The 25,908-nt window shown below is 38.7% G+C and overlaps 1 protein-coding gene across 1 annotated transcript; it reads left to right on the top strand.

The window, feature by feature from the left end:
• Nucleotides 1-13,718: 13,718 nt before the first annotated feature.
• Nucleotides 13,719-14,309, top strand: LOC104236465 (uncharacterized). The gene has a single exon (XM_009790389.2). The coding sequence runs from the start codon at nt 13,965-13,967 to the stop codon at nt 14,163-14,165; it is 201 nt and encodes a 66-aa protein (XP_009788691.1). The 5' UTR covers nt 13,719-13,964; the 3' UTR covers nt 14,166-14,309.
• Nucleotides 14,310-25,908: the final 11,599 nt, after the last annotated feature.

Raw genomic sequence — 25,908 nt, 5'->3', positions numbered from 1 at the left:
TCGATGCACAACTAGTATTGAATGCTCACATAATATACGATTGAATGGAAGGGGATCAAAGAGATACGCTTCAAGCTAAATTAATATCACATGACACAATCTCAGTTAGCGAATCAAATCGATAACTAATTCTTCCAAAGCTCATATGAACCGGAAACCCGTCGAATTCTCATAATCTACGTGTACACCATCAAGACAACAATATGAGAGAGTGACCCTAGGGGGTGGATCCATATCCACATGCTACACAGACAACTCACATGCTAATAATATAAATAGCTAAATTCGCACGGACAACTCACGTGTTGGACGAAAAACTCACATGTTAATAATATGAATACATAGATCAACACGGATAACTCACATGCCAAAAAATCAATCCGTCTAGTGTGGTCACAGGCTCAATATCATAATTAACCAAGAGTGGTCACAGGCACAATAAAAACATTTGCCAGCGTAGTTATATGCATAACAATACAATTTGTCTGGCATGGTCATAGTAATAACAACACAATCCACCTAGTGTGGTCATATACATAACAATACAATCCCCCCAGCGTGGTCTCGAGTATAACAACAGAATTCTCCCGGAATGGTCACATGCATCCAGTCCAACTCATATCGCACAGAAGCAAATATACAAGAATACATGTATATGATCATTGAATATTAGATTTCATGCTCCTGGACTAGTGTCATGCTAAGGTGTATACATGCGCAAAGTGTTCTATCATAGCTCAAGTTGATAATTGCATCACAGAAGTAGAAATTATCAAGTTCATTCTGGGGATTAGCCTCTATGTAACCTCAAACATGGATCAAATAGCTCACAACAGGGTTATAAATATGAGAAACATCGCATGTCATAGCCTAATCACTACCCCGAGCATGGATAAATACCCCAAAGCTCACACATGGGCCCTAACCCCACACATATGCGCACCCATAGCATGTAGCCATCATAAATAACTCAGGCAACTAGTGCTTCGACCAAGTTTAAGTAAGATACTTACCTGAAGCAAGCCAAATCAAATACCGAGCAAGCCCAACGATACTCTAAAAATGCTATCCCACATTAATCGACCTCCGAACGGCTTGAAACTATCTTGATGTAACTTAAAATCACCAAATAATGTGAAAGAAAACAAACTCAAACAATAAAGGTCGAATCTTTAATCATATACTCAAAGTCAACCAAAAAATCAACCCGAGCTCGTACCTCCAAATCCTTCAAAACACACAAATGCCGACAACCTATTCGAATGTGAGTCCAACCATTCTAATTTTACCCAATTTCGGCACCAAATCGATGTACAAAACTCGATAATTCATTTTAGGAAAGTTTACACACACCCCCACCCCCTCCCCTAATTTCTTTTATAGATGCTAAAATCGAAGATAGAATCATGTAATATAATAAACACTGAGTAAAAAATTCTTATCCATAACTCACAATGTGATAATATGATCTCAAGGTCCGAAATAGAGTACTATATGCTTTGCCCATTGGTACCTTATGTGATCACGGTTGTAACTTCACGATCGTGATGCATAAAATCACAATGCCACAATATCCTCTACGCGTTGGTGGCACTCCCCTCGCGAACGCTATGAACACCACTATTAGACCTTCACGAATGCGGATATACCAACGTGAACGAAATGAAGACCCCATCAATACCTGCCCAGCCTAGCTCAACAATACGCAAATGCATAGTCCTAAACGCAAACACGAAGGCTTAAAGCCTCAACCATCGTGAACGCGATCCCTGCAAAGTGAACGCGAAGAAGACCAACTTTCCTCTGCACACACACCCTTTCGTATAATGGCCATAACTCCTTGTAAAAAATTCCAAATAATAAACAATTAAATTTTCTGAAAACTAGACTTAAAGAGCGAAAACTTTATTGCTGGATATTTATCAAATTCCTTAAGCTCCCGAAGTTATAATACTAACATCAGAAAATTTCTTTTATGCATCACGGCCCTTCCTTCTGCAATTGCGATTCAAAGACCCAAAATGCAGTTTTCTCTTCCCGAACGCTACTAGGACCTCCGCGATCGTGATTCAAAATCCGACGACCAGTTACCAACAACTCAAAAAGACCTAGAATTAATCATAAACCATCCCAAAACTCACCCGAGGTCCAAGGGGTCCCATCCAATCATACCAACAAGTCCATACCTAACCTCAACTTATCAAAAGGCTTGAAACACCATAATTAACTTCAAAAGCAAGAATCGAAGGTCACAATCATTCTCTTAACTTTCAAGTGTTCAAACTTTGGCAAACGTGTCTGAATAATATTTAGACATTCCGAATTACGAGAAAACATCAAACACAAGTTCCGATCAACTAAATGAACCAATCCAAGGTCCAAAAACACCAACTAGAGACCGATAACATCAATGTCAACTCCAAAAACTCTCAAACTTTTAAATAGCCAACTTTCAACAAATAGAGTCAAGACTTCTTAGGAATATGAAAATTTCAATCCAAACATGCGCCCAAGTCCAAATCACAATATAAACCTATCGAAGCTATCAAATCTCGATTCTAAGGTCATTTACTCAAAAGTCGAACCTTGGCCAACTCTTTCAACTTAAACTTCGAATTGAGAATCATTCTTCCAAAACAATTCCAAACGTGTCGAATATCGAAACCAACCATTCACGCAAGTCATAATGTATCATATGAAGCTACTTAAATTCTCAAATCGCCGAACGAAATGCTAAAGCTCAAAATGATTGGTCAGGTTGTTACAGATTTTTACTCTATGGTGGTGCATAGGTAGCACCCTATTACAAAGTGTTATACTATTACAAGGTGCTAGATTACTGCTCACATTTATGTTGTTCATGGTATTCCTAGTGGAACTATCATCACAACATCATTTTATGCCAAAGGTAGTTGATTGAGAGCGTACCTGGCATTTTGCAAAACATTCCTGTCACGACCCAAACCGATGGGCCGCAACAGGCATCAGGTACCTTACTCAACCGAGTACCTATGTAACGTATCTTTCGTATCATACTATCATAGGTAAATGAGCCAGAGAGGTTGTCGTGAGATAAGTACAATAAAACATGGAGAAATACTCGACACTGGACGATCCAACTTGTAAGCCAAACTTATACATATGATGTACGAGCCTATAATACCAAAATAACCACTCGTATACTGAACATAGGCCGACAAGGCCATACAATCCTTTAAATATATGACATCCATCTACAAGACTTTAAGGATACACAATTTTCATAAAGGTCGGGACAGTGTCCCGCCATACTAAATAATACACTTCCAAATCATACTAACCAAACAAGCAACTCCGAAGCAAATGGAGCGCACCAACATCTTCCACTGTGTTAATTGCCTACTTGGAGGGCTCTAGACTATATATCGGGACCTGCGGGCATGAAACGCAGCATCCCCAAGAAAAAGGGACGTTAGTAGGAATAATATATAGAGTATGTAAGGCACATAAATAAGTACATAACAGACATGGAAGAAATATAGAGTAAATGACTCAACCTGTAATTCTAGACGACTCTGTAAATCATGAAGTACTTATAGTGTCATGCATATACATATGAATGTCATGTCGTGCATAGATACATGTGTTCATAATATCATCAAGCCTCTGAGGGCATCCCATCATATCATCTCGACCACTGTGGGCAAATCATCAACGTATACCAGTTGATCAGGTGGTGGTGCGTATATAACACCGTAACCTTTTTCCATATCCAATATACATATAATATACATATATACGTGTATATAATTCTATCTGGTCATGAGTCAATGTACATGTATAAATGAATGAGATGCATAAGAAATACGTTAATAATATTTTATCGGATTGCCATAAAAATCAATATGCCTTTCGGATAAACTTTATCAAATACATATTTTTCTGAGACCCATGAACAGAAGATATAATAATAATTCACATGGTAAATCAAGAATATAGACACCCCTAGGATTTCTATGAATATAGTCATTTATGAAAGTTGTGCATTTGCTCGTTTCTTTTATTTCATATGGATCATGTCAAAAAGAAAGGAGGGATAGCCTTAACATACCTGAGTTGATTCTCTTGACAATCCCTCTAACACGCGTCTTTGCGATGAAACACATAACGGAGGATCGAAGTAGGGAAAAATTTGTATAACTTTGCATGTATTCCTTGTTGAAGATCTCTTCTTGGTAGATGTAGAACATCACATTTTGGTGAATTTGATCAAACTTTGTATGGTTTCCTTGCTGGACAGTAACGTTTCCATGCCTCTCTTAATGAATTGTTGAAGAAAATTATTTTTCCATCTAATCTTTGTAAAGAATTTCATGTGAATTCCATACATTTGTTCCCATATGTTAATTGAAATCCATACAATATGTTATTACTAAAGAAGCCAAATCAAAGTCTTTATCCAAAGACATTTTATATGTAAGCAAGACTTAATGTGTCTTTATGACTCATCATTATATGGGTGCCACTTTGGCTTAGCTTAATGCCAAGTGGCAGCCCCAACATGGTCCTTATCCAATTAATAATAATTATCCCCACCATTAATCAATTATTCACATAATTAAGAATTATTTCAAATTACTTAAAATACTACTCACTTTTAATACACCTTATACAACTTACTATCATGGTCATGAGGTACCTTGTATGACACTAGTCCATAAATACGGGGTATTATAGCGTAGACCGAATTTTATCCCAATATGCCAAACTTGGACAAAAATTCATTTCCTTTGAATTGCTTCCCATCTCACCTTCACGAATTTACTCATCACTTATTTCAAATAGCATAATCCTTATAATCTATAAATAATCTTTTCCTTGGACTGATGTCCATTACCTTACGACAAATTCAACGTACAATACTACACGGTGTAACATCATCATAAATTAATACTGTGAAGCGTAACATCATCGTAATGTAATATCGCAAGGCATAACATCATCGTAATATAATACTGTAGGACATAATATCGACATAATATTGTGGGGCATAACATCATTCCCCCCTTTGGAACATTCGTCCTTGAATGTTGACTGATGCTCTCATCATTTTCATAACTTATAGCTCATGTGAATACTTTAATACTCTCCTTGCCATCTAGGCAGTTGTTCTATGAATAAATCCAAAGGCCAGAGCATTCCCCCCTTTAGGCTTCTTTCCCACGCCATGACTTGTGATCGAATTCCTTCAAATCTCATAACTGTTTCTACCTTCCATCATGCAGCTTCTATGATACTCGCTTGTAAGTGTGTCTATGCAACTCTCCTCTCCTTTTTCCTCCAGCTTTTTAGCCAATCCTGAAGTTCGTTGCTTGGTATTTTGTCGAACTTACCAATATTGCTATATCTTTTTCATAGACCTGGTTATCCATTCGTATGACTTTACTACATCTACATAGGTCATACTATATCATAACTCTTACCTCGATTTCTCGTTACTAAGGTCTGCTACAAAATTTCAGGTTACTTTCATTGCTTATCCTATACGTATAAATCTATGTCCCCTACTGCTTCCATATTATTGTTCATCTTAAGAATGACGACTTAATATCCTCTCATACTTTATAACTTTTATCCATCCATTGTTGATTCACCTCAATTTTGATCCATAATCCACCCCTGATAACTTAACCTTTTATGTAATACTGCCACTAGGGTTCATGTTTTATCAGGGAACATCTGAAATGATTAGATTGATCCACCTGGGGCGATACCATGTTTTCATAACCGTATCTCACAGCATCCCAATGTGATTCACCTTGCGTGTGCATTTTGATCCTGTCTAATTCATGAGATCACTTTCTTTTCTTCGTTGGATCATTACTTAATCGAAGGCCCAAATATCATCCTTTGTCTATAACAATTACACCCTAATTCTTTTAACAGGGCAGCATTCCGTCTCTTTTAAATGTTATTAGTCTTAGACTCCTTTGAGTTCATTCATGGTATAGTGAGCTTTGTATAACTTAGAGAAACCATATGCTCTTTTTGTTTTCATGGGCTTAATCCTGATGACTTATCCATCTTCTTACTTTCTCACTCGCCTGTTCTTATCCTTACTCATATCTTCTAGAAACTTGTTGCTTCACCATACAATAGCTGGCATCCTACACATCTCTATTTATATTACTTGCAACCTTTCAACTTGCTTGCATCATAGATTTCTTTATGTCATTTTGAAACGTCAAGCAAGACATCACATCATCTTTAACTCTTCTTTACTCTTGTAGTCAGGCTTTTCGATACCTAGACCATAGGCTAGAAGATATGCTACTGACGATGCCATTATTATTCCTAGTAATTGAATCCCCGTGATTCTAGCCTTTTATCCGAGGAATGGACTATTCATGATCTTCTGCCTTTGAGTATCTTGTACGTTGCTCACCTTTACCTTACTTACTTTAAAGTCTCACATCACATTTTCTATCTTCTTCATGACCTTCCTTCCATATAGGTGTCAGGACCCTAAACCCGAACCCGATTGTGATGGTGCCACTCGTGAAGACAATACCAGTCGAGACATTCCTAAATCATTTTTAAGTAGTTAAGATAATGCAGGTAAGTTTTAAACATAATAAATATCCCAAATAGATAAGGTGAAACAGTATTGTTGCAAAAAATAAAACCAATACAGCCTGATACCAGGGTGTCACTAGTTATCAGCATCAATCAATATACTACAAGTCTTAAGCGTCTACAAAGCTATTACAGAATCACTAACAAGAGAAATGAAATGAGATAAAGGGGGAGAAGCACGGGGATACGGACGCCGAGCAGCTACCTCGTGGACTCCAAAATCTGCCGGGAGCTCTCAACCCTCGCAAGTAGGATCAGCAGTGCCTAAATCTGCACACGGGGTATAGGGAGTAAAGTGAGTACTCCAACTCAGTGAGTAATAATCATAAATAAAGACATAGAAATATGAAATCGAAGGCATATTACAAGCTACAGTGAAGCAGTAAAAGCCACTAAAAATAGTGTATCAGTGAAGATATGTAAAGTCATTTTAGTTCAGTTTAAACTTCATGAAAAACCTTTTTTAACAATTAAGCAGGTAAATGACAAGCAACTAGGAAAGATAAACACATAAAGGATCGCCCCTCGGGAAATGTCATAGAACAACACAAGCCCCTCGGGCTATATCTAACATCACAATGGGTACCCGCGTTCACTAGTGGTGTGCAGACTCCTGGAAGGGCCCCATACGGCCCAAGCACAATATCAAGCCATCTCGTGGCATAATCACATATGCTCTCGGTCTCATATCAACAAGCCACCTTGTGGCGTACAAATCTCAGGCACTCGGCCTCATAATCTTAATCAGTGTTTCCTCACAACATAGGCCCTCGTACTTAGTCAGAATCAAGCCACTCGGGCAACAGTAAAACATGATGCTCAGCCCAGAATATCATTTAAAATAACATTTAAGTGTTAAAACAGAGTAAACAAGATTGAGTTATGAAAACAGTAAAATATAGCATGACTGAGTTCAAGTATAAAGTCAAAATAGTGAGGAAATATCAGTAAAAATCCCCTAAGGGTTCAAATAGTTGGCATGAGGCCCAAATATGGCATTCAGCCGAAATCTACAAATGTGGGATGGAAAGATATCATTACAAAACTCGCCACCGATCAAAACGATGATAGTTCAGGTGAGACACTTACGTGCGAAGTTCCATTTCTCAGGAAATGGCAAAAATTCTCTAGGAATGGCATCGGTCGTTCGAATCCGAATGAACTGAGTCATCCATCCACGGTCCTCTTCCTCTTTGCTACCAATGATAGGAGCTCAGGTGGATCGACGCTGCAGAGCGATCAGACCCCGATAACGCATTGGCTGGTATAACCTTATGAGATGACTGAGGGTAAACTCTATCCCGGCTCTTGGCGAAATATCTCATCGTCTGCACTATTTTCCAAAGGAAGGGGTGAGCCTGCGCCAAGGAAACCAGATATCACCGACAGAAATCAAGCACAACCCAGTTAGGGGGACCCGAAGCAAAAATATACGTGTATACGCTCAAAAACCCCTCAATATATGTCATGATACTCTCCTCGGAAGAAGGTACTTGTAATACCGCACCTTCTCCCCATCCGCAATCTTTTCTGATCATTTTGAGGTTTTCCTCTCCCACTGATGAGATGATCATCAACACGTACTCCCGGTGACCAGGAACATTGGGAGGCCTCCCCAGCATGATGGCTCTCCTCGAGGAAAGGCACCCCGAGGCCCGTTCATTGGGCATAGGCGCTATCACCAACTGAATGCAGAGCGTAGGAAGAACTCCCCTCTCCCTGGCGATCGGACGTCGACGTAGCGGTCATGGCTACGATAGAATAGGAGGAGAAATATGTGGATCTGAGAAAAAAAATTGAGTTGAAGCAACGGAAAAAACTAGCACAAAACTCCAGGCTCTGTGGAAGAGATAGTCTCTTTAAGTAGATGAATCACCATTAGAAAGGCGAGTGAATGAATATATAGGGGCAAAGCCTTCTACCCAAAAGGCCAATTAATTTTGTCCGCGTTAATATCACCCTCTCCTAAGGAAACGTACTGACAGAATCGCCCTGGTGCCCCTTTACCAGATTGAGTAAATGTTGCTACCCCGCAGAATTTGAGAAACTGCGAGGCCTCGGGGGCTCCTCGATTCCACCGGCCCATTGGAAGCTGTCGATATAACCTTGGGGAATAGCCCGATTTGAGGGTCCCGATCGCTCCAAGAACGAATTTTGAAAGGCTAACGTCAAAAGTCGAAAGTTAAAATCCATGAAAGCAAACGAACAAAAAAACTGAAGGAAGAAAAGTCCCTCTTTTTACATTGCCAAAAAACGTATCCACAAAAGGCATATTTACAAAATCTATCCCCCGGGGATTGCATACAAAAGGAAAAGGATAGCATGCAAAACGACATGGGGACTACTCTTCATCATCGCTATCTTCTCCCTCGTTTGGGATGACTAAAAGCACCAATTCTCTCTCCAATTCGCGGGCTTCCTCGAGATCGACTGATAGATCGACGCCCCTGGCTTCGATCTCCTCCAGGGTTTCTCTCCTTGCCTCTGCCTTAACATGTTTAATAGCCCGAACTAGCTTCTGCCCAGCTGCTATCGATATGTCACGAGCTATTTTATGCGTTGTGGCTGCATCATCCAGATAAGTGGCAGCATTTCTTTCAATCTCGAACTTGGCCGCAGCCAAGGCAGCAATCTCCTTGCGAGCATTCTTGAGAAGAGCATGGGATGACGCCAACTCCTCAGTCGCTACCTCACTTTGCTTCCTTAGCCCGAGAATCTCCGTGTTCAGTCGACTAATCTGAAAACCATTTTGCTCAACCTACCAAAGAGAGGAAAGCCAACCTATGTCGAAATATGGGAGCAAAGGTCGGATACAAGTAGGGCGAAATACCTATGCAGCGAGATCAGCCTTTTCCCAGAACGCTCTCTCCAAAGCAGCTCGGATCTCCCCTAATTCTTCCTCTCCTCGGGCAGAGTGTGCCTCCGAATCCCGCATCATCGAGGTAAGATTCGTACACTCCTTTTCACAGTAATAAAGCTCCTCGCGGAGCCGAAAGAGGGCATGATCATACATAGCCTTGCACTGCGGCATAACGGAAGAGTTAGAAAAACGAAGAATGGTGCCCAAAACTAAAAGAAATATATGAAAGATAGCTATCACCTGCTGCATGAATCTCTTCGTTGCCTTGACAGTGCCAAGAACGTCAAGACCGATGCTATCGCTAACATCCTCAAAAATGTTGGCAAGTGAGCCTCCCCCTTTGAGAGGAATCCCCGCCTTGGCGGCATTCGCTTCTTGAGCGTCCCTCAGTTCCCCTGACGAGACCTGAAAGCATGAGATGAAATCACTCATGTCGCCGATTTCCCCAAAAGGTATCCCCTGCTCCTGAAAAGCTCCGGGCCCCGACCCTTCAGGATCGATAGCGACGGTCCCCCCAATGGAGACTGCGCTAAACCCGATCATGCGATCCGAGGTCACGTTAACACCCTTCCCAAGGGTCTTCGGTCCATGAGACCGACCTGAGTCGACCGTTCCAGAGTTAGCAGCCTCCGCTCGAGGCACCTGCGAGGCTCCTACACTCAACCTCATCCTCCGTGCTAACTGGCCTTCATCATCATCCCCATCCTCAGCGCTGGGATTTTCCCCTGAAGTTGAAGCAGAGGTCCTAGTAACAGTTTGATGCTCGAGCGACCTGGGTTTCTTTGTCATAGGAGGATCAGCAGCCGCCTTACCTTCCCTCTTCTTGCTCTTGCCGGGCTCTGAAGCCTTCGTTTCACCACCAAGGGGAGGCCTCATCTCCATATTCTCGCCAAGGCCTGTACAAGCACGATAACCATGATTTGTCAGCACAAGGGACGCAGGGAGAAACGCAAATCTAAGACATAGACAACAAATGAGCTCTACCGTGATTCTTGGCCACCCATCGCTCCTTGGCCAGGTCGGTCCAAGACCGAGCATGATACGGGAATGAGGCGTCCAACCGTTTGATCCACCCCGGCAAATTTGAAACCGCCTCGGGGTACCAAGCGATAGCTGCATAAAACATCAAAGAGGTCATCATTCTAGGGAAAAGGAAAGGAAATTACAACACATGGTTAAGGGAAAACCGCTTACGCTGTGTGTTCCATCTCTCTGGGAAAGGCATCCTCCGGGCCGGAATGATGTCCGAGGTCCTTACCCAAACGAATCTGCTCATCCATCCTCGATCATTCCCTTCGTCGGTGCTCGAGAAAAATGATTTTTTGGATCGATTATGGAGCCTGATCAAACCTCGATAAAATCGAGGGCTGTACAACCTAATCAAATGGCTGAGGGTAAAAGTCTCGCCCGCAACCCCTTCAGTAAAATAACGGAGCATCAATACTATCCTCCAGATAAAAGGATAGATCTGACCGAGCATCACTTGATATTTTTCACAAAAATCAAGGATAACCAGATCTATTTTCGGGGGGGGGGATGATTCAGAGGAATCATCAGGTCCCAAGGTGAACGGGTAGGTATACACATGAAGGAAGCCGGCCTTGTAGTCCGTTATGTTTTTATCAGGACCGGGAATCTCCGCCTCTACTGCCTCGCTCCATCGGCAATCTGTCCTCACCACTTTTATGTTGGTCACGACACTAATGTATTGGGACACATGTTCACATCGGCCCGGTGTGGATGAAGTGGCATCGATGGTAAAATCTTTTGACATATCAAGCTTGGAGGGAGTGCGTTGTTCCAAAGTGGGTATCGCTTTGGCTCTCTCCTTAGACGACTGAGATGAAGATGCAGCTTCATTCCACCGAGGAACCGTTCTAAAAGTCCTGGCCATAGAAATGGTAAAATTCTCTCTCAGAAAATAAGATAGAAGAGTGTAAAAGAAGATGGGTATGGACTTGCAAATTTGAAGATGCTATGAAGATAAGGATTATCAAACAACCGATATATTTATAGGAACCGTTTGGGCGGCGGAAAGGACAATCCAATAGTGGTTCGTGGGTTCCTCGATAATCGCATATAACAGTGACCTTTGCACGACTTTCTGGGGCATGGCATTTAATGCTCTTACAGGTTGACGACATGGAAATGATGCCCTCGGAACGGCAGCTCAAAATCGTTTACTATTACTTCGTTCTAGGAAACGCGGAGACTATCTGTATACGGTGAAATCGGAGGGTCCAATTCCTCGTCATTAAGGCGTTTCGGGAAGTCATCTCGAGGTCTCGAGGCTGCAGGGTTGTGGTCGAATTCTCTCCCTCGACGTCCATTTGCGCCCGACCCAACGACGATCCCGGGAAATGGGAGTTCTCATAGACGAGCAGATAGCACTGACAGAGCCTGGTGTCACGTCTAGTCGTCCCATCTTCATACCTTTACAATTAATGCATTTTGTACTATGTTGGGATTCCCCTCCTATATAAAGGGGATGCTTGCCATTTTGTAGCGTCCCCTGTTGTTGCTCCAATTGTTCTACACAAGATAAATAACAACTCTTTCTCTCTCTCTCTCTCTTTTCTCTCTAACTTACTCTCTCGATATTATTGCTCATATTTATTGCCTTCATACTTGTTCTTCACTTATTGCCCGTCATTGGCCATAAAGAGCCTCCTTTAATTATATCCTAACTGTTAGCCCTTTCCTGATTATCCCCGATAGCTCGAGCCCGAGACCAGGCATCGACCTCGAGGCCCCTCATCGGTTAGTCCGAGGCCAGAATAGCTAACCCCTTGGTTCGATTATAATTTCATTTTAGCTCGCATTTCATCTTTTATCTTCACATATCTAGCATCAACTGCTTAACAACTAGCATAAAAATAGATCACGTATTTTTTGAGTCCCATCAACAAATTTAATTGTTATTACCATTTTCACGGGAAACAATATTTCTTGCAGCGCGTGATCCTAATTTCGATTTAAAATCATTTCTAGTTACAAAGTTACTAGTATTAGTTTAATACATGTCGGTGTAGAAGATAGTGTTTAATATTTGTGTTGAAGTTTGAATTACCGTGGAATTTGGATATGCGTTTCCAAAATCCTAAGTTCCTAACCCACCTTGTTTGTGCAACTTAATAGAAAAGTAAGGAGAAAATAACCAAATCGGCCCCTTATGTTTGGGAGTAAATTTAAAATAATCCCTAAAATATATTTTTGAGCAGTTTAGTCTTTTATATTTTTTGCAAGTGAGCATTTTTAATTTCTATTAAATATTTACAAAACATTCTGGGAAAAGGATTTCACCAAAACAACATGAAACTCCTGCCAAATATTAGAAACTATAACACAAAAAAATGCACCAAATATTTTAATAAGCCAAAACTAGCAGAAACTGCACCTTAAAGTTAAAAGGGGCACTAGACATATCGATTGTTGTAGCTTGAATTTTGTGGATCCTAATTATATTAGATTTTCTAGTAGGTTTAGGAAGCTCATTGGTCATTATCCTTATAAATAGGTATGGGATACCAATTGTCCTTGTACGTTTGAAAAAATATTGTTTTATAGGTTTAAGGATTACTTGGTAAGGGTTGCAATTGGTGTTTATATTATTTTTGTTATTGATAGTGAAAAACTTTTTTTGCTTTTGCCTCAAAGACGTAGACTTAACGAACCTCATTAATTTCTTGTGTTATAATTTTAAAATTTATTTTATGTATTATATGCTAGTTAACTCATAATCTTCCGCGACAAGGCACTAAGTGTACCAAAAATAACGGAAACTATAAATTACATCTCCAAATGTGAGTTCCGGTTAATTTTTTATTTAATATATAATTCTTGTTAAATCTAACCATTGGTGTTTGTTAATTATTTATGGAATATTAAAATTGCTCATTTTTTATAAACTTAAAGAATTAACAGTACAAAAAAAATTATTATATTTTAGACCTAGCTACCTCAAATATATGAGGGATTTATTTTTGTCATTTTCTCGAGAATTAAGCATAACAAAATCTTCGCTGACAACTTACATGTTACTATTAATTTTGGTATTGTTCTCCAATTGAAAGAAAACATTTTTTTAAATCCAAAAGAAAATTTTAGAAAATTAAAAAAAGCTCATCTCGACGTTAGAATCATCATAACAGAACAAAGCATACCTCAACAGTCAACACGTATTTTGTTTGGTACTTGGAATCTTCATATCTAAGGAAAAAGTCCCTTCCTTCGAGACGTTACTAGCTTTTTCGAGATTCCCATTTCTTTGTAAATATATTTCCTTGGACCTTAATCTCAAAACCCATCATCCTTTTAACCCAGCTCTGTTCTCCCATATCCAATAAAATAAACTTAGCTTCAGTTTTTACGTCTTTCTTCTAATCGGGAAAGAGGAAAGTGGTTGATTGTTAAATATTCAATCAAATATAAGCAAAAACGTATACATAACGAAGCAGAGGAGAGGGGAATATCAAAAAAAATTAAGGGGATGTGCTTTGTATTTGTTTGCGATGAAGATGAAAGAGTTCTACAAAGACAGGCAGCAGCAGGGGCTTGTCCTTACTGTGGAGGAATGATTCAAGCTGTGGATTTGGAGAGCCAGTGGAGACTCTGCTTTGTTCCGCTTTCTTTCAAGAAAAAACGTAAATATTACTGCACCATCTGCACTAGGCGTCTAGTTATCCAATAATTATTCTGATTATATTTCTTGCTATCATTGTTTCAATCTCTCATCTATGTATATATTATATAAGTTGTAAGGAGAAATCGTCCTGTAACTGTTACAACTTACAAGTAATTGTTCTGATCTTTTTAAGACTTTCTTTCTCTTTTACTTTTTATTTAACTAGTTTTAGAATATGCGCAATCCCTATATTAATATGTAGGCGAAATATATAGAATACCATCTGACCTTGTCCCCAAATCTCTGTTACACACCTGTTGATTACGAGAATAACTTTATACACCCAACCTTTAAAAAATATATCTATGACACACTATTTTGACTATGTGGCAAGCGCGTATTTTACACGCAAATGAGGCACGTGAACTGTAAATATTTTGTATCTAAAGCCTCATTTGGACGCCACTTGTTCAGTTTTTTTACTTTTTCATTTTTTTTCATTTTTAGTCTATCTTGTTCATTTTTATGAATCAAGTTTCAGTCTGTTCCTCCATTGATGCTTATAAAGAACACTTCTAATAACTTCAACAGCTCCTCCTCTAACTCATGAACCTGAATCTCACCTCAAATCCATTATAAAGCGTTTTTTTCTCAAATATTGCCCTTCAACCTTGCTTCAACCCTAGCCTGCTGCAATCCTAGATCCCTTACCCTTCTTCCGTACCTATCTCTGGCCTTTGCTTCTTTTTCGGTGGGGGTTTTGTTTTTCCAACATAAAATCGTCTTGAGATTTTTTGTTTTCACCCGTTCTCATCCGCGTTGTTTCTACAAATTACGCAAGACTTAAAAATTGATTATTTGAAATTGTTGTTGTTTGTTAAAATTGATGTTTGGGGATTGAATTAGTTGTATATTAAAAGCTCCATTTCAATTGAAACTCATTTAGAGATGAATTAAGTAGTTGGATCGAAATTTGTTTAAGAAGGCCGAAGAAGAGTACTTGAATTTTTGAGTTGAGTTAAACTTGAAGAAATTTAAGGTTGATGTTGAAAACTTTGGTTGTTGATTTGTATTCATGTTCTCTGATCTTAAAACTGAGATGAAGGTTGTAGCAGCCATGGTGGATGGTTTTCATATGAGGAATAAGATGAATTTCTTTTTCTTTTTTCTTTTAACTTCATGACACGTGTCATGATTTAATTGGTGCGTTACATATACCTATTAAAAAGAAGTGGTCAAATACAAAAGTGTTGTGACATGGATACACTTTTTAAAGATTGAGTGTATAAAATTATTCACGTAGTCTACAGGTGTGTAACAGGGATTTGGGGACAAACTCAAGTGGTAATCTATGTATTTCGCCTAATATGAACTCTAAAATTTCTAAAGAGGGTATAAGTAGATTAACCAGGTTTTAGTTGTAATATAAAATTAAGAAAGTAACAATTTATTAAATTAATGAATATTGATCCTATCACGATCCTAACTTTCATTCCTTAGGATATCGTGATGGCACATAGTCTTTAATATTAGGTAAGTCTAACAATAAGTGATAAATAAAAGCTAAAACATGATATAGACTAACAATTCTCATAAATATTTAGATAACTGAAATACAACTACAATGCTTCAAAAATCCGATGAGACTAATAACCCGTTTGGCCAAGCTGCAAAAATCAGCTTATTTTGAGAAGTGATTTTTTTCAAAAGTGCTTTTCTCAAAAGTACTTTTGGTGAGAAGCAATTTATGTTTAGCCAATTAGTTTGAAAAGCACTTCTGAGCAGCAATTAGTGTTTGGCCAAGCTTTAAAAAATTGCTTCTAAGTATATTTTTCTCAAAAGTGTTTCTCTAAAAAGTGCTTTTGTAGAGAAGCTACTTTTCTCTGCTTCTCCAAAACTGCTTCTGCTTCTCCTCAAAAGCACTTTTTTTTCTTCTAAAAACTTGCCAAACACCTCAATTTTTGGCCAAAAAAAGCACTTTTGGCCAAAAAGAAGCTTGGCCAAATAGGCTATAAGTCATAAGCTTCTACAGAATGTTCCAAACCACTTACTACAACACTATCTAATAAAGGAAACAACAATACTATAAGGATGATAGAAGGTGATTCCGAGGCCTGCAGACGTCAAACAGGTATACATCGAAGTCTCCAACAAACAACTACAATCAAACACTAATGTCCAACACAAGTAGATGTATCTGGATTTACATAAAAGATGTGCAGAATCGTAGTATAAGTACACTATAATGGTACCTACTAAATATCAAGCATAACCTCGGTAAAGTAGTGACGAGGTCAGGTTAAGACACCTACTAGGACATAATTAACATAATGAAAACATAATAACGAGAAGTAATGGAAGACGAAGAAATAACTTATATAAAACAGGTTAATAACATAGACAAATGCCGGAATTATAAGCATAGAGATAACATAAAGGAAGCAATTAAAGAAAACTGTTGTAAACAAATACAGATCCAAAACTGATAAGGCAAGAAAGAATAAAAGTAACAAGTAGTGTTTCACCAATAACTCTTTACAACATGGGATAAGCAACAAGAATCAGAACAGAGGTATCGCCTACCACCTCGTATACAACAAGAATTACAACCGAGGTATTACCTCATATTCACATTTCTCGATTTCAATCACAATCTTTTCTTATATCGCCTTGTGTGCCTTACATTTAAATGGTTTTGAAAATATTTTTTCTGAAATAGCTACACGTACTTTAGCCCACCTTATGACGTTGCATAGCTTCAAGTAATTCCCTTACTAGAAACACACACATAAGTCCCACCTTATGTCGCCGCATGCACATCAACCCCTATCCTTATACTTTCGCATGCGCATCAATATCACATTATAACAACAACTCGCACCACAAGTGCTCATATGCCATAACTTGCTAATAATGAACAATATCAATATTTCCACAACAATAGCACATGGCTCAACCACAATGTGTATAAAAATATTAACAATAACAACTAATATAAGTTTCTCAACAAGAAATCTAAACAATTAACACTTCGCTTCATTGTGATAACGGCTTTCACAACTTCAACACCAATAACTCAACAATGAGAGAGATAATGTGGAACCCAAGTATTCAATAAGAATAAATCACAATGGGATAGATAACATGTAACGATAACTTCAAATAAATATAAGTTAACAATGGAAGAGATAACATGTAATGATGAAAGAGACAACAACTTCAACTAAAGTATAAGAGCAAAGTATCAATTAAGGTGTAAAATAGGTGTTAAGAAAGTCAAATTAGTAATGTAAGGATAGACTAACACAAGTAAGAGTAGATTGACTTTGAGAATTTAAAACATGATATGACAATTCAATTAAGGCAGGAAAAGAGTCTAAGTATCCTAAATCGGTCAAATACCATATATAATCATGTACCCACTCGTCACCTTGCGTACATGACATTCACAAAGCACAAATAACACAATGAATCCCAATTCCTAATGGGTAGCTCTTCCACACAAAGTTAGGCAAGATACTTATCTCAATTAAGCCAACTCAACCCTCGAACATAGTTTTTTCCCTAAAATTCGCCTTCACAAGGATCAAATCTAACAAAAATTGATTTAATATCATCAAACAATGCAGAGGAAAATAATTACAATAGATAAAACTATGATATTTATACTTTTTTTCCAAAAAAAGTCAACAAAAGAAATCTGGGGCCCGCCCAATCAAAATCCAATTCTAAGGGTATATTCCGACAACCCATAACCCCACGAGTTCATATATGTGATTAGTTTCAAAATCCGAGTCCAGATCATCTCTCAAAACTCAAATTCTTATTTTTCAATAATTTGACAAAGTTTCAAAAATTTCAACTTTGATTCACATGATTTTTTTATGTTAAATCTAAATATATTGATGAAATATAGTTGAAAATTTATTAGAACCACTTACCCAATGTTTGTAGATGAAAATTCCCTCTCCACATCACCTCCTACCGAGTCGAGGGTTTTAAAATGAGAGAATATGTTGAAAAATCTCGACTCCCAAACCTTTTTTCCACATGTAGATGTAGAATTTATGACACATGTGAACCCTTAAAATTGCGGACCAGGGATTGCATTTGCGAACCTTTACATCCTCAACAATTGTTGCAATTGCGATAAAGGCTTCGAAATTACGAAGGTGGACTTCTTCGCAAAAACGAACAATTGTTCGCAAAAGCGACCCATGCCTCCAGCCTGCTGACTTCGCAATTTTGAAGGGGCCAATCGCAATTGCGACATCAGAGACCCCCCGTCACATTCCCAATTACGAGGCTGGTGCTTGCAATTACGATAACAGAGCACCAACAACACCATCAATTCCATTTTCAGTTCAGTTCATTCTAAAACATGTTCAAAACTTATCCGATCTCTCGGAGATCCAAACCTAACATCCACACGTCTCAAAACATCATACGAACTCGCTCGCATGATCAAAATACAAAAATAATATCTAGAACTACGAATCAAACACTAAAACACATGAATTTTCAAAGTAAAGTTCAAGAACTACTAGAATTGCAACTAAGCGTGTGAATCCTATAAATTCAATTCCAAATGATACCAATTTTGCAAACCAGTTCTAAATAGCATAATGGACCTATTTCAAGTACCAAAATCAAATTCCAAGCCCGATAGCTAAAAGTCAACCTACGGTCAAACTTTTCAACTTTAAATTGCTGAATTTTAGCAAAACAACACAAATCAACTTACGAACTTTTTAATTCAATTCTGAGCATACACCCAAGTCCAAAATCACAATACGAAGCTATCGGAGCCATCAAAACACTGTTCCGTGGTCATTTACACAAAAAGTTGGGTCAATATTCTAACTTAAGTTTCTAAGCCACAAATCAAAGAGTCCAAATCAACCCGAAATCTTCCTAGAATGAAACTAATCAATCCTGTAAGTCATAAAATCATAAATACACATATGTGAAGTATCAAAAGAGGAAATGGGGCGTAGTTACACAAAACAACCGGTCGGATCATCACATTCTCCTTTTTTAAAAACAAACGTCCGTCCTCGAACGTGCATAAGGACGTACCTGAAGTGATGAATAGATGAGGATAATGACTCCGCATGTTGCTCGATCTCCAAGGTCGCCTCCTTGACTGGATGGCCCCTCCATTGAACCATAACTAAAGCAATGTTCTTTGATCTCAACTTCCGAACTTGTTTGTCCAAGATAGCCACCAGATCCTCAACATAAGTCAAATCCTTGTCCAATTGGATTGTTCTGAAGTCTAAAACATGAGACAGTTTACCATAATATTTCTGGAGCATAGAAACACAGAACACCGGATGAACTGCAGATAAGCTAGGTGATAATGCAAGCTTGTAAGCTACCTCACCAATCCTCTCAATGATCTCAAAAGGTCTGATATATCTAGGCTAACTTTCCCTTCTTCCCGAACCTCATCACACCCTTTATGGGTGAAACCTGGAGCAAAACTCGCTCGCCAACCATAAATGCTACATCACGAACCTTCCAATCAACATAAGTCTTCTGTCAGGACTAGGCTGTACGAAGTCGATCTTGAATCAACTTCACCTTCTCCAATCCATCTTGAACCAAATCTGTGCCCAGTATTAGCCTTTCCTGGCTCAAACCAACCAACTGGAGAACGACACCGTCTCCCATATAGGGTCTCATAAGGATCCATCTGAATATGCGATTGGTAGATGTTATTGTAGGAAAACTCCACAAACAGTAAGAATTGATCCCAAGAACCCCCAAAATCCATAACACAGGCACGAAGCATATCCTCTAATATCTGAATAGTGCGCTCAGACTGTATGTCTGTCTGGACCATGATACTGTATGTTCAACTCAATAAAAAAGTCAATATCCCTATCGGGTAGCATACCCGATAGATATGAAGGAAATACCTCATAAAACTCACGAACAACAGGCACAGAATCAATAAAAGAAACCTCAGCACTAGAATCACGAACATAGGCCAAATAGGCAAAACACCCCTTCTCGAACATACACCGAGCCTTCATATAAGAGATAACACTACGGGTAGAATGACTAGGAGTCCCTCTCCACTCTAAACGAGGTAAACCCGACAAGGCTAAGGTCACAGTCTTGGCATGACCGTCCAAGATAGCATGGTAAGGTGATAACCAGTCCATCCCCAATGTGACATCAAAATCAACCATGTCCAGAAGTAACAAATCTACAGGAGTCTCAAGACCCCCAATCACAACTACACACGAACGATGGACTCGATCTACCACAATAGAATCACCCACTGGTGTAGACACATAAACAAGAGCACTCAAAGAATCAATAGGCATGACCAGATACAGTGCAAAATAAGATGACATATAGGAATAGGTAGACCCTGGATCAAATAGAACTGAAGCATCTCATCTACAATCCAGAACAATACCTGTGATAACTGCATCGAAAGCCTCCATGTCAGGCCTAGCTGGAAGAGCATAACATCGGGGATGGGCCCCACCATCCTAAACTACATCTCTAGGACGGCCTGCTGCCGGTTGGCCTCCACCTCTAGCGGCCTGAGCTCCACCTCTAATACCTCTACCTCCACCTCTAGCACCTCTACCCCCAACTCTAGCTGGCTGGGCGGGCTGTGGAGCACCTAGTGCCTGAACCATAGCACGGGAACCATTCTACTGAGAACTACTTGGTGCTCGAGGGTAATACCTTGCAATGTGCCTCGTGTTGCCACAAGTAAAACAAGCCCTCAGCTGATGGGGCTGACGACCCTGGAAATTCTGAAGCGGCGGTTCACTGATAGGAGCTGGTGGTGCACTATAGGACTGCTGATCAGAATGCTGCATATGAGAACCACAGCCACCTGAAGCACTGTAAGAAACTTGAAGTGCTGACTGAAAAAGCCTAGGAGGATGGCCTCTACCATACGAATCCCTGCCTCCAGACGCGGTACCACTGAATTTGCTTGAATGACGAGGCCTCTTGTCAGACCCCTAACCACCTCCATACGATAGAATCATCTCAACTCTCCTGGCCATATTGGCCGCCTCCTAAAAATAAATCCCACTCCCTGTATCTTTGGCCATCTGAATACGAATAGGCTAGATAAGTCCCTCATTGAACCTCCTCACCCTCTCTCTCTCGGTGGGAATTATAATAAGAGCATGATGAGCCAAGTGGATGAATCTGGTCTCATATCGAGTAACGGTCATAGAATCCTGCTAGAGATGCTCAAACTACATCTGATAGGCCTCTCTCTGAGTGATGGGGAAAAACTTCTCTAGAAATAGCTGAGTAAACTACTCCCAAGTCAAAGTTAGTGATCGGGCTGGTCTAGCCAAGCAATAATGTCTCCACCAAGTCTTGGTGGATACCGACAAGTGAAAAGTATAAAAATCAACCCCATTGGTCTCCACGACCTGGATCCCTCAGACTCTACTATCGATCCCTCAGACTCTACTAAACTTGTCTGTGAACTGTGAGACCCATGTAACCTAGGGCTCTTATACCAACTTGTAACGACCCGGATTTCCCACCCTCGGGAGTCGTGATGGTGCCTACTAATGTGATCTAGGCAAGCCAACTGTTTGAACAAATTATCTTTTTACCCATTTTATATTCTTTAACAATTATGAAGCAATAGCGTGCAAACAGCGGAATTTACAATAAGCCAGAGAAATGCAGTAAAATATCTGAAATATGTATCTAATACAACTGTTTGAGCATCGACTACCCAGAACTGGTGAAACAATTTCACAGGCGGTCTAAGAATACTACATACAAAATCTGAAAGATAAATGATACATGTTGATACCCAATTTTTCCCTGTATATTTTTAATATGCAAAATAATTTCAAAATAGCATGCATATGCATATATAAGTATGTCCCAAGGTTTTAATATTTTTCTCTTAATTTTTAAGGATTTTTAAATCACTTTATTGCCCTATTTATCAAGAAAAACCCAATAATTATTCCCAAAATTATCTTTTTGGTAATTCATTTATTGGATTCTCATAATTGTGCTAAAATATGACTAACATAATATTTGCGTATTTTTACAAATTTACTTGGCATTTTTAAAGCTAAATTGCATATAATTGCAATATTGGACTCTTTTAAAATATAAATCGTATTTATATTTATAAAATTGACTCCAGTATTTTTCATTTGATAATTATGTATTATTAATCATTTTAGTGCTTTAATTTATGTCTAGAAATCATTTTACTATTTTTTATAAAGAAAATAAGGGAAAATGGCTATTTAACTGTGTGCTCCGGTCTGAGATGATGGATACCGGCACACCATGAAGTCGGACAATCTCGCGGATATAGATCTGAGCTAGTTGCTTTGAAGAATAGGTGGTCACTACCATAATGAAATGAGCCGACTTGGTCAACCTATCCACAATCACCCATACAACGTCAAATTTCTTCTAAGTCTGTGGGAGCCCAACAATGAAGTCCGTGTAACACACTCCCACTTCCAATTGGGGATCTCAAGTCTCTAAAGCAAACCGTCCGGCCTCTGATGCTCATACTTTATTTTCAAACAACTTAGGCATCGAGCTACATACTTCACTGTGTCTTTCTTTATTCTCCTCCACCAATAGTGTTGTCTCAAATCCTGATACATCTTAGCAGCGCCCGGATGAATGGAGTACCGCAAACTGTGGGCCTCCTCAAGGATCATCTCACGTAACTCATCCACATTGGACAAACATAATCGACCCTACATATGCAACACCTTGTCTTCTCCAATAGAAACCTCCTTGGCATTGTCGTGTTGTACCGTGTCCTTAAGGAGAAACAAATGTGGGTTGTCATACTGATTCTCTATGATGTGATCATATAAAGAAGATCGAGAAACCACACAAGCAAGAACCCGTCTACGCTCCGAAACATCCAATCTACAAATTGATTGGCCAAGGCATGAGCATCTAGGGCTAGTGGCCTCTCTGCTACCGGTAGATATTGTCACACCCCCTTTTTTCCTCCGCAGAGAAAGTCTGGGTTCCGACGTTCATGGGGGGTAATAACTCCGAAGATTGTTCATCTTGGTGTTCTTCTTGTTGTATAATTTGTATATTTTTTTCAGTCATAATTTTCTTCGTCTGACTTTCATAAGGTTTTAAAGGATAAAAATCTAGGCGTCAATCAAGAACAGTTAGGACTGCATTTAAACAAACAAGTTATAAGCTCGCAGTTACCACCTCAAACATAGCAAGTAAGTGCACGTCTTCAAACAACATTCCAATACTTAAGAGAAAATCCTAGAACATGATATCTAGGTGAGCAGGGGTTATATAGTGGAATTAGGACAATGTGTGAGAAATCCTATTTAGCTTGCCTACTGATTTAAACCTATTAAATCTGGACAGCTTAAGTAGCAAAACAAAGTTTCAGAGTTGTAGAATTTAAAATCCCTCTATAGACTTGCCTAAATGCAGAACAGTGATGTCCTAAGCGCAAGGTATTTACGTGGGTGCAGTAAATCGACGAATAGTTTTAAACGGACATTTGAGATCCTATAGGCATGCTTTCTAGCAGTAGTGAATTAAGGCAGTGTTTTCAAAACTCAATTAAAGAAGTGGATAGTTTATTAATCCAATTTCAAAGTGAACTAACATGAATTAGACTGAGTTGTGTAACTAAATTGATTTTTATTCTATAGGTAGAATTTCTGATTTTAATTCCTATAGGCATGGTATCTAATTGTTAAGAGCTGATGTTGGAACTTATAGGCATGATTTTAGTGAGACAAATGTAAATACATGCAGTAGCAGGAATTGAACTCAATCACTTTACACTCTATAGGCATGGTATCTAATTATGAAGTTGATTTTAAACCTATAGACATGGTTTCTATTATTGAATCCATTTAAATCCTATAGACATGATTTCTAATATGGAAACCTTTTAAATCTTATAGGCATGGTTTCTAGTGTGGTAAAGCAAACATAGCAAGTATATTAACATAATTCTATAGGCATGGTATCTACCCAAATTACTCAACAGATATAGCTACCCACCCTTTTTCACTAATCACCCCAAAGTTGTTTACAAATAATTATTACAGACCAGCTAAACAAATTACATAAACTAATAAAGTAGGAAAAGAAGAAGTTAACTATAGGGAGCCTGAAGTAGGCCCAAATGACTTCCCAAGCCTCTAATAGCCTCAAATACCAAATTCCATAGACAATATCATGTCTAGGTGTGTAAAAGTTCCCTAAGGACTTCAAGGATCCTGGACAGTTCTCATATTTAGACCTTTTCTCAACAATAACTAATTTAAGTGCAGTGTGTGAGGGCCAGCTCTGACATGCCAGAGTTCAGAGAGATCTTAAGGATCTCAAGGCAGTACACATGCCAGAGGGGCAGAACCTAATACTTTAGGAGCAATGTGGGAGTGCATACTGACTTTGAAAGAATTTGGTAGATAGAGAAAGAAGGTCTTAGTGGCAGAAAGAACTTTTATGAAAGTCAGAACAGAGTTAAGAGTGGAAATAGTTTAAGAAGACATTTAAAAATAGTAAGAAAACAGGTTAGAGAACATACAGCTTCAGAACAGATCTCACACAAGGGAAAGAGGTAGGGGAACACTTAGCATACACCTTAGTGATGGCAATCAAATACATAGATGGTAGTTGCAAAGTTAAATTGAGAACACATAGGTTAAAGACACAGAAATAATTACATTAGAACATATTGTACCAGAAAAACATTCAAGAGTTTAGAACAAGCAGGGTTTGCTCATTCTAAACAGTATGAAACCATAAACTTAAAACATGCTTTGTGATACAATAATCTAGGCATGCTGATTGTATATTAAGTAAAATAGCTCATAAACTAGAAATCAAGATTGATTAACCGTAGGAACAAAGTAAACACATAGCTTGGAATGTGAATCGAATCAGAACATACCAGTTAAGGAGAGTATGCAGAATACAAAGTAAAGATAATGCCAGTAATCAACCTTGGCTTACAGTCGGCTGAACTAATAGGAGTTGCGAGGAACATAAGATTGTAGAGAGCTTTGAGAGTATAATAGTGTAGATGAAGTATAGTTCCTTTTTATTCTTGTTATTGTGAGCTTAAAAAAAGAAGGTTTATATAGGAGTCGAAAACGTAACAAAACAAGGCAAGAGATCAATTGAGTAGTAAATCAGGGAAGTTACCCATAAATCATCAAGATCTTCCCTTAATCAAGGGACAGTTCAATCAACGGTAAACTTGCCAAGTATTTAAGGAAAAGAATAAAGTAAAGCTTAGGTATAGAATAGGTATTTAAGGGTAAATACACAGCAAATTAATTAAGGAAACAAATCAATAATAATCAGCGGAATACAAACAAGGCAAGGAGGACAATTAAGGCAGGTAAATTCAAAAAAAATTGGTTAAAGAAGTAAGAATCAAAACGTTAAATGGAAAGGGTTCAAATTAAACTAGAAATAAGGGATTCAGAGTAATCAAGGGTTCATAAAATCATGAAAGAAGTAGCATGCTTAGCATATAAAATGAGGTAAAGCATGAATGGTTAGTATTTCACACAGCCTTAACAAAACCCATGGCTAAACGATACTGATTCAAAGAGAAGCATACAAGTTTTGCATGAATGCCTACTATAAATACAACTTCATAATATCGGTGAAGGTTTGAACTAAGAAATATTTAGTAGAAGCATGCTAGGACAAGTATTAGAAACCAAACGAAACCCCCAAAACATTAGGGTTTTCAGTACAAACGGGCTTGGGTTGCAGCAAGTTTAGAAAATTAGTCAAAAATGTGAGAGAATAAGAAGTT

Source organism: Nicotiana sylvestris, chromosome 2 (assembly GCF_000393655.2).
Source record: "Nicotiana sylvestris chromosome 2, ASM39365v2, whole genome shotgun sequence".
Lineage (NCBI taxonomy): Eukaryota > Viridiplantae > Streptophyta > Magnoliopsida > Solanales > Solanaceae > Nicotiana > Nicotiana sylvestris.
The sequence above is the reverse complement of the archived record's forward strand: the minus strand, read 5'-3'. Positions and strand labels throughout refer to the sequence as shown.

Excerpts from the sequence above, each read along its gene's own strand:
- LOC104236465 (XM_009790389.2), top strand. The coding sequence starts at position 13,965 with ATGTGCTTTGTATTTGTTTGCGATGAAGATGAAAGAGTTCTACAAAGA.